The 10,674-nt window shown below is 32.8% G+C and overlaps 1 protein-coding gene across 1 annotated transcript; it reads left to right on the forward strand.

The window, feature by feature from the left end:
* The first annotated feature begins 6,485 nt into the window (after positions 1–6,485).
* On the forward strand, positions 6,486–7,374 carry LOC107774048 (protein LIGHT-DEPENDENT SHORT HYPOCOTYLS 6-like). Its single transcript, XM_016593505.2, has one exon. It carries the CDS (start codon positions 6,615–6,617, stop codon positions 7,152–7,154), a length of 540 nt encoding a protein of 179 aa, XP_016448991.1. The 5' UTR covers positions 6,486–6,614; the 3' UTR covers positions 7,155–7,374.
* Positions 7,375–10,674: the final 3,300 nt, after the last annotated feature.

Genomic DNA, 10,674 nt, shown 5'->3' on the forward strand with positions numbered 1-10,674 from the left:
GCATTTTGATTTTTATGTTTTCCTATTCGTAGTATCTAATGAATAAATATCTTGTAATATTTATTGCACTTAATAATACTTCTTATGTAGTTTTTAAAAATATATGTATTTCCTAAATTTCATAAATTTCACAAACAAGGAGTAATATCTAAGTAATTGGTGTCCTAGTCTCACTGATCTTTTAATTCCTTTTGATTTTCCTTTACGTTACTTTAATTCTCTTTAAGAAGAGGTTTACAAGCACCCTGGAACAACTTTTATTACTTCACCCTTAATATTTTTTTTCATTTACTTATAATTGTATTATTTTTGCTGCGTAATTATTTGTATGATAATTAGAATTTGCTAGAAAATGCATTAAAATGTCACTATTGAATTATTGGTTTAACTTTATTTCTTTTTCTTTTTCTCTAAAAATACTATAATATTTATTCATATACTTCTTTTGTATGTCAAACCATGGGAAGCAAATATGGATATCTTTCAAAGCAAACTTGGATCAAAGTTCAATTATAAAAATATTTGCTTAATTGATTCATGTACAATGCATACAATATTCAAATAGAAGAAATATTTCTCTCATTTAAGTATGTGTAAGGCAAATATTACTACAATTTCTGGTAGTAGTAATCTAATTGAAGGCTCTGGACGAGCTAATATAACTCTGCCTAAGGAAACAATACTTATCATAGAGAATTCAGTGTTTTCCTCCAAGTCCAAGAGGAACTTATTGAGTTTTAAAGATATCCGTCGAAATGGATTTCATATTGAGACAATAGATGAGAATAATCTCGAATATCTCATCGTTACCAAGAATGTCTCTGGCCAGCAAAAAGGGTTATTGAGAAGTTCCCATCTTTATCTTGTGGCATGTATTGGACAAGAATTAGTGCAATTGAGGCACATTCTATCGTAAACCAAAAGGTTTCTAGTTCCAATACTTTTGTACTTTGGCATGATCGATTGGGACATCCTGGATCAATTATGATGAGATGAATTATAGAGAACTCAAATGGGCATCCATTAAAGAATTTAAAGATTCTTTTAAATAATGAGTTTTCTTGCACTTCTTGTTATCAAGGCAAGTTGATTATTAGACCATCACCAATAAAGGTTAGAATTGAGTCCCCTGCATTTTTAGAACGTATACAAGGGGATATTTGTGGATCTATTCACCCACCTAGTGGGTCATTTAGATATTTTATGGTTTTAATAGATGCATCTTCTAGATGGTCTCATGTGTGTCTATTGTCATCTCGTAACCTGGCGTTTGCAAAATAATGGCACAAATAATTTGATTACGGGCACAGTTTCCCGATAATCCAATTAAGTCTATTCGACTTGATAATGCTGCTGAGTTTTCATCCCAAATATTTAATGATTATTGCTTATCAATTGGGATAAAAGTGGAACATCCTGTAGCTCATGTTCACACTCAAAATGGCCTTGCAGAGTCTTTGATTAAACGTTTGCAATTGATAGTAAGACCGTTACTCATGAAAACGAAATTACCCACTTCTGTTTGGGGTCATGTCATTTTGCATGCAGCAATGCTAATTCGTCTCAGACCGACAAATTATCACAAATATTCCCCGTTGCAATTAGTTTTGGGTCATGAACCTAATATATCCCATCTAAGAATTTTTGGATGCGCTGTATATGTGCCTGTAGCACCGCCATATCGCACCAAGATGGGTCCCCAAAGAAGGTTAGGAATATATGTTAGGTTTGAATCGCTCTCCATTATTCACTACCTTAAAACATTAACGGGAGATTTTGTTCAATGCTCGATTTGCAGATTGTCGATTCGATGACTCATTTTCCCCAAAATTAGGGGGAGAAATTTGTGAAATCAAACGGGAAATTTCATGAAAAAATCCATCATTATCTCATCTTGATCCACGTGCCTCTATTTGTGAAAAAAGGTGCAAAAGATTATCCATTTGCAAAAAATAGCAAATCAAATGCCAGATGCATTTACGGATCTGAAAAGGATAACGAAATCACATATCCCTGCAGAGAATGTTCCAATCCGTATTGATGTCCCTGTTGGAAAATCTTCTAGTATCATAGCTAATGAGTCAAAAGCACGCCTAAAGCGTGACAGACCATTGGGTTCTAAGGATCGAAATCCTAGAAAAAAGAAAATAAATGATCAAGATGACACTACGAAAGAGTCTCATAAAGAAACCCATGATTTAACCAATCCTGAAATTCATGAGGATATCGATGAGCCTGAGACTCAAGAAAATAAGGAACTATCAATAAATTCAATCCATATCGAGACAAATTTGAATCGATTGAATATAGTGGTGGATTATGTCTTTGCATACAATGTTGCATCTAGCATTATGCAAGATAATAAGGATCTTGAACCTCAATCTGTTGGAGAATGTCGACAAAGACGTGATTGGCCAAAATGGCAAGAAGCAATCCAATATGAGTTGGATTCACTTGCGAAACGTGAAGTTTTTGGGTCTATAGTCCAAACACCTAATGGTGTTAAACCTGTTGGCTATAAATGGGTCTTTGTATGTAAAATAAGTGAGAAAAATGAGGTACAAAGATATAAGGCACGCCTTGTTGTACAAGGATTTTCACAAAGGCCTGGTGTCGATTATGAAGAGACGTATTCTCATGTTATGGATGTTATAACGTTCCGTTATCTCATTAGTCTTGTTGTTCATGAAAAGTTGACATGTATTTAATGGATGTGGTTACAACCTACCTACACTGCTCACTTGATAATGAGATATATATGAAAATTTGTGAGGGATTTAAAATGCCTGACGTACATAATTCAAAGTCCAGGAAAATATTTTCAATCAAATTGCAAAGATCTTTGTATGGTCTAAAGCAATCAGGAAGAATGTGGTATAACCGCCTTAGTGAATATTTATTAAAGGAAGGTTATATAAATGATTCCATTTGTCCATGTGCTTTTATAAAGAAAATAATATCGGAGCTTGTTGTACTTGTCGTATATGTTGATGACATAAACCTTATTGGAACTCCTACAGAACTCCAAAAGACAATTGATTATTTAAAGAAGGAATTCGAGATGAAAGATCTCGGAAAGACAAAATTATGTCTCGGTTTGCAAATTGAACATTTACCAAACGAGATTTTTGTTCATTGATCTGCCTACATAGAAAATGTATTGAAACGGTTTTACATGGATGGAGCACATCCATTAAGTACTCCGATGGTTGTTCGATCACTTGATGTGAATAAGGGCCCGTTCCGACCTCAAGAAAAGAATGAAGAGCTTCTTGGTCCTGAAGTACCATATCTTAGTGCAATTGGTGCACTAATGTATCTTTCTAACACTACAAGGCCTGACATAACTTTTTCAGTTATTGTCCTAGTAAGATATAGCTCTGCTCCTACAAGGAGACATTGGAATGGAATCAAACACATATTGCGGTATCTAAAAGGGACTACAGATATAGGCTTATTTTATGGCAATGATTGCAGTCTCGGTCTTGTTGGTTATGCCGATGGTAGGTATTTATCTGACCCACACAAGGCTCGATCTTAAACTGGCTATGTGTTTATATGTAGATGCACTACAATATCTTGGCGATCGACTAAGTAATCAATCGTGGCTACTTCATATAATTATGCTGAGATAATTGCTATTCATGAAGTAAGTCGAGAATGTGTATGGTTGAGGTCAGTAATACACCTAATTCGAGATAAATGTGGTTTGAAGTGTGATAAATTACCCACAATTTTGTTTGAAGACAATGCAGGATGCATAGCTCAATTGAAGGGAGGATTCATAAAAGGAGATAGAACAAAACACATTTCACCAAAGTTATTTTTCACGCATGATCTTCAAAAGAATGGTGATATCAGTATGCAACAGATCCGTTCAAGAGATAATATGGCTGATTTGTTCACCAAATCTCTACCGATGTCAACCTTCAAGAAACTAGTGTACAAGATTGGGATGCGAAGGCTCAAGGATGTGAATTGGTGCTCTCATCAGGGGGAATTAATACGCGGTGTACTCTTTTTTCCTTACAAGATTTTGTCCCACTGGGTTTTCCTTGCAAGGTTTTTAATGAGGCAACCAAAAAGTGTATTCCTAAACATGTGTACTCTTTTTCCTTCACTAGAATTTTTTTTTCTAATAAGGTTTTAACGAGACACATTATCTATGGACATCTAAGGGGGAGTGTTATAAGAAATATCAAATTATGGTGGATGTCTACTCTTCCTCCATGATCTTCATCTCAAATGCTTAATGACATATTTAATGACATATTTTCTATGTTTAATGACATATTCAATGACATATTTTTTTCACCTTTCATGCCTATATAAAGGCCTTGTAATAGATAGGAAAATACACACAATTGAAGAAGAAATAAGAATCTCTCCTCTTTTTCTCTCTATATCTCTTAGCTTGTTTTTCCTTGTTCCATATTGTTACTTTGAGTTATATTTTATAACACAAAAACATATTTGAAAAAAAACTCCCAAAATTTTGTGGTCAAACGCGAGCTAAATTGTGGCGGTTGATTGTGATGTCGTATTGTAATAGCAGTTGCCCGGTGATAATGAACATAACGATGGAAAAGGTAACATTTGCAGTGATCCAAGTGAAAAGCATTTTAATAATTTTAAAACTTTATATAAGATCTAAATGCACCAAATTAGAAACTGTAATCCTACTATTTCGCTAAAGGAATATCATAGACCCAATTACTATTCCCTTTTTGCTTTATTAAAAGGAATTACAGTGCATACTCAGTGTCACTCTGTCTGCATTTTGCCACGTCTGTTATTCATGAAATAACATCAGCACTCGGGATATACTGTTTCAGGATAATTAACAAGGAAAGAAGCTTGAGCCCTTGTCTATGATCTAATTTTGGGTAAACGTTTTAACTTTTTTCTCGTTCTTTGATAAGCTTAAGGTTATATTTTCCACTGATTAGTGTATGACACAGTTGTGATCTTCCTGGTACTTTTGTTTCTAGTTCTCAACCTGGGAACTACGTGGGATTGAAGTTTTACTTTCCGTAATCTAGCTCGAGGGCGCTATTGTTTGAATTCACCTTCAAATTCAAGTTTAGTGAAGTAATTAAAACGAATATCCTTTGAGTTTCCCTTTGGATTTTAGGAGACAAAAAAGATTGTTTAAGTGTTTTTTTATTAGTCGTCCCTTCCAATGATGATCATATTTCATAATAGATGCCTTTTCAATTTCAAATTAAACGTGGTTGGTTTGATTTGAGACAATCCAATTCACTCAAAAAAATAATAATAATAATAGCAGCAGTATTTCCTTTTCATTATTCTCAATAAAATAAGCGTTTTCCTTTTAGTGAATCTTATTCATCATAAATTTGGATTAGTAGTAATTTCAAAATAAAGACCCGACACCAGATTGATGAGAAAAAAGAATAGACATAGGTGGTCAAAACAAGTTAAGCGACTGTCACACGGATAATAATAATAATAATAATAATATAATAAAAAGACGAAAGCAAGAAGGAAAGAAAAGGGTGAAATAGAATGATGATGATAATGACGATCCTCCAAGTTTTGATAGTTGATAAGACAAGGAGATGAAGTTACATTTGACAAGACTAGATGAAGTGATTTTCACTCTGTCATAACTCGTAGGACCCTCCCCCACTTATCTTTTTTAAGTTCGTCCTTTCTTTCTTTCTCCGCCATTACTTTTCCTCTACAAAAGTCTACTCTCTCTCTCTCTCTTTTCACTATTTTCTACTTTTACGTCGTTTATATTGAAGTACTGTATAAGATAATTCTATACTCCATTATTTTTATACGTCTAATATTTTTGTATAACTTTAACACTACTATATATAACGTTTGTATATAATTAATAAATCATTTGATTTCAGTATTCAACTTCACATAATTTATGGCCGAGAGTTTGAAAATCAAGTATTGCGTTATTGGTTATGATATAACTTATGTGATTTATTTTATACATGATAAAATGTGAAATAAAATATATATATATATATATATATATATATATATATATATATATATATATATAAAAATACACGAATAAAAGTTTCTAAAATAGAAAATAGCTTTAAATTAGGCAATATTCGTATAACAATCCATGCATATAGTGTATTATCATTTTATTATATAATAATTTATTTATTACTTATTTATGTCATATCAATCTAGACATTATTATTCTCATCATAAAAAAATTACCACGTTATAATACTCATATAACTAATTAACAAACAAACCATCCCAACTTGTATTTATATTTTTCACTCCGAAGTGATTTTTTTTTCTAAACTACTCCTCTCCCTACATTAAACTTGAATTTTTTTTATTTAATATGAGATCATTTTAAAATTCAAATTAAGTACTCTACAATTTTACTTGTGAAATACTAAAAAACAAGTACTCCTATTTAAAATTTCACATTTACAAAATATAATATTCCTTCTTGTCCATGACAAACAGACATCAAATAAATCAAATCATCACCCTCAACAAGTAAAATTATTTAACTCTCTCACTTCCTATATATAGTGAGGCGGATACCCTCCAAGAACTTCTAAAAATTAAAGTCCCTCACAAAGACACACATTTCAACAGCCATGTTAGACGTGTATAGTACAAGTTCTATCTCAAAAAACTTCTCCCCACCGACGGCGTCGCCGCCTCCATCACCGGCGGTGAGTCGCTACGAGCTACAAAAGCGGCGAGACTGGAACACATTCGGACAATACTTGAAAAACCACAAGCCACCATTGATACTATCAAGGTGCAGCGGAGCAAACATTCTTGAATTCTTAAAGTACCTAGACCAGTTCGGGAAAACCAAAGTTCACAACTGTTGTTGTCCGTTTTTTGGACACCCTCAGCCGCCGGCACCATGTACATGTCCGTTGAAACAAGCGTGGGGCAGCCTTGACGCGCTAGTTGGTAGGCTACGCGCTGCTTTTGAAGAGAACGGAGGACGCGCGGAGACAAACCCGTTTGGGGCAAGAGCGGTGAGGTTATATTTGAGAGAAGTGAGGGATTCACAAGCTAAGGCAAGAGGGATTGCTTATGAGAAGAAGAAGAGAAAGAATAATAAGCGACAATATTTTCAGGAGCAAGAAAAAGAAGGAGATGGACATAGTACTGTCGTATGAGAAGATAAAACTGTTACGTTACGTTGTTTCAGTTTCTTGAACTTATAATTAGCTTGTTGGGTGATGTATATAAACCAGTTCTCTTTTTGATATATAACCAACCGTAATTTCCTCCTCTTGGCTCCTTAGCTAGTCAATATGGATATATAGTGCTCTTGATCCCTTTTTATGTATGTTTTTGTTGGTACCATCGATCTGCTGCAATTGAAATTTTTAGTAATTCTTATCGTTTTCCATCCGCTTAATATATGTATATAGTAGAAGATATCTTTAGAAAAGCTGTTAGTGTCAGTCTATTTTATATGTATAATGCTGAAAGAAGCACAACCATCGACTAAGATGAGATAATACAAAGAATGGAGTATTATGTTTTATTTACTGTTCTTTGTGGGTAATGTGGTATGCTTGTATTTACTAACTATAGTTAGTAATTAACTAAAAATATAGATAGTTAGTAATTAACTAAAAAGCTCATGACCTACGTCGTGGAATACTTGAGCTACTAGAAGATTGCTTCAACAATTACATAAAACAGCGTTTCCACCTGTTGAAATCTTTCATAGAAGGTTTTCTGACGGAAGAAAAAAAAATTACGGTGATCGAGTTCTTATGATAGAAATTACTTATCATACAATTTCAGAGGATACATGATTGTGTTGTGTCTCTTCCCATTTTTAAATATTATGTTATAACTCCTATAAATATAATAAATATACATAATATATAGTATCAAATATTAGGGTATGTATATTAATTACTCCATTATACATGAATTCGATTGCCTCATGTGAATGACTTAGTATATTATATGTATAATAAGTCATACACATATACTTGTCAATATAGAGTTCTTAAACACCATTGATTACCAGATAAGTGCTTGTAGATCATATATGTGTTTGAATTGAAGTTTTTATATTACTGTAAAATATAATAGTCCTTATAACGACCATATAATTTAGATTATTTGACGCTGTGAAAGAGACACTACAGCGAAACTATATTCCCTTATACAGGGAAAATCAGGTAGCATGCATAAATTGGATTGGTGTAATATGAAATAGTATGACATAACGTGTCTCGTCGTTTCCCATTTGATATTTTTCAATTATTTTGTTCCCTTTGTGTTTTCTATTAGTAGTAGTAATTTGTTACCTCAGCCACATGATTTCTACTTCTACTCAGAATAATCATTAATTCCTTCGTATTGGAAGAATCGATGGGACATGAATATTCGAAAATGGAAAAAAGAATCCTACCACTTCAAGTTTGTCTTCAATACATACACCAATTTCCTCTTGTTAATAATTGCTGCTAGAAGAAAGTTCTCTTGGATGCATCAAATCGTCTTCTAAAAGCACATTCATTGGAGAAATGTGGTAGAGAAAAAAGGAGCTAGGGCAATAATTGCACTAAAATTCTTATTTTTGGGTTTTTAAATTTTGGTAAAGAAGCGTTTCCTCTTTGTGTAATGCCTTTAGTATTTTTTTTGTTTTAGTCCTTAACTTCCATGATTGCATAGGTGGTAGTTTGCTTTGCGCCACTAGTTTATTTCGCTTGTGGTGTCACATTATTCAATTAGAATAAGTGCTCTAAATACTCAAGAGTTTCATTTTTGGAGGTTCAAGACAGAGTATAGGAATATGCATTTGTATTTAGAAACAATATAACAAGCTAAGTCTTCTAGCAAGTTACTTATCATTCGCCATCAAAGTCTTGCAAGAAGTACATGTATTTCTAATAGCGATACTAAAATAATTGCTTGATGGGTTGATTTCTCTACTTTAATTATCCTACTCGCATATGATGGAGACATAAGAGGTCACGAAGATATCCTCTCATACACTGATGATGTGTTCTAAGCATTATCCATAATCTTTCAAATTTGAACATTAAGAACTGTTGCCGATCGACCATGAAGTTCTAAACATTCAATTAAAACTTTTCGTAGTCGGTCTTGCTTGTCTTTTATAATAGGAATGTTAATGGTTCGATTCGGTAGGTTATTTTATGAAAATATTTATCATATTAATTTTTCGGTTACTTTATCTTATATAACCAAAATTAGTTTTTTTTAAAAAAAAGAAAACGTCCCAATCATCTCGTTTCTCTTCAGTATTGGACGGTTCGGTTAATTTTTGATATTTTTTCAAAACGTCATACAAGAGTCACTAGTAAAAGTTAGAACGCAATAGCATGCTTACTTGCACATGATTTCGGCAAAACTCTCTAGGCTTTTTTATTGTTTAAAATGTGATAAATCAGGAAAACGTGAAAGATGGCCAGAATAGAGATCCATCTCATTATACAATAACAACGTAAAACAAAGGAAGCAAAGACAAAATAAATATAAATACACAGAGAGTAGAGATATTAATCTAGTTGAGATTCAAGAATAAAGAATATAATTAAGCATTCAACAAGAGAAAATGTAACATGAGAGAAAAGATATCAAATACCTTGTAGCTTGCTCAACATTGATAGAAAAGCTTGTAGCTTGCTAATCAAGACGATGGAACTAATTATATAGTTTCACTGGAAGTAGCAAAATAGGCTTGGGTGTTGGGACTTTGGGTGTTAATTACATATTGACTTATATTCGTTTCTATAATCCCAAAACAAGGATTTTTTAATGTTTTATTTATTTTAAACTTAATATATAAAATATATTTTTCATGTACAAATTTATTCGGCACGATATTTTTCGATTTATTTTTATAAAATTAAAAATCTAACATAATTATTCGCTATGGTTATAGATTTGCATAAAAATTTATGATTTTATATTTTTAAAAAATAACTAATCGGTTCGATGCAATTTGGTTCGGTCAATTTGATCAGTTTTTAAAAATCCATTAACACACTTATTTTATAAAGTATACAAATACAAACGGTACCCCTATTTTATAAATCATACAAATACAAAACTAATTGTGAGGGTGTAGGATAAGTGTTTAACCTAAAATTGGATTAGCAGGTCAAACAATTAAATTTTAGGGCACCAACAATCCGTTTAACACACTTACTCAAATAAAAATTGTTGGATTATGGGCCGTGGGCCGCTCTATGTAAACTGGCCCGACCCGGTTAGGAGAGATAAGTGAGAGGGGTTAAGAGAAGTTACCACTAAATCACAAACTCCAACTAAAGTGAACGTGCAAAAAAGGGAGTGGTGGATTATCTTCCTTAACCGCTATTACTTTGCCTATTTATGTTAAAGAGAAAACACAGAACTTTTTTAAGCGTAAAAATTTTCTCTCTAACTAATCCTCTCCACACGAAAAATACACACAAGTTAGGGTAATTAATTGGTGAAAGATTAATTTTATTTCCTAGTGATTCAAAGTAGATTTGGGAGCAATTTTCTTAGTAGCAATTACGACGATATATTTCTGTTGTGCATAACAAGATACACACAAATTATTGTTCTTGCTCCGTAATTTAGATTAACAATGGCATCAGAGCCAGTGATACTGTTTCCTGGTTTACATCTTCTTAGTCGATGTTATATTTTTGAAGA

This window comes from Nicotiana tabacum, chromosome 17, assembly GCF_000715075.1.
Source record: "Nicotiana tabacum cultivar K326 chromosome 17, ASM71507v2, whole genome shotgun sequence".
NCBI lineage: Eukaryota > Viridiplantae > Streptophyta > Magnoliopsida > Solanales > Solanaceae > Nicotiana > Nicotiana tabacum.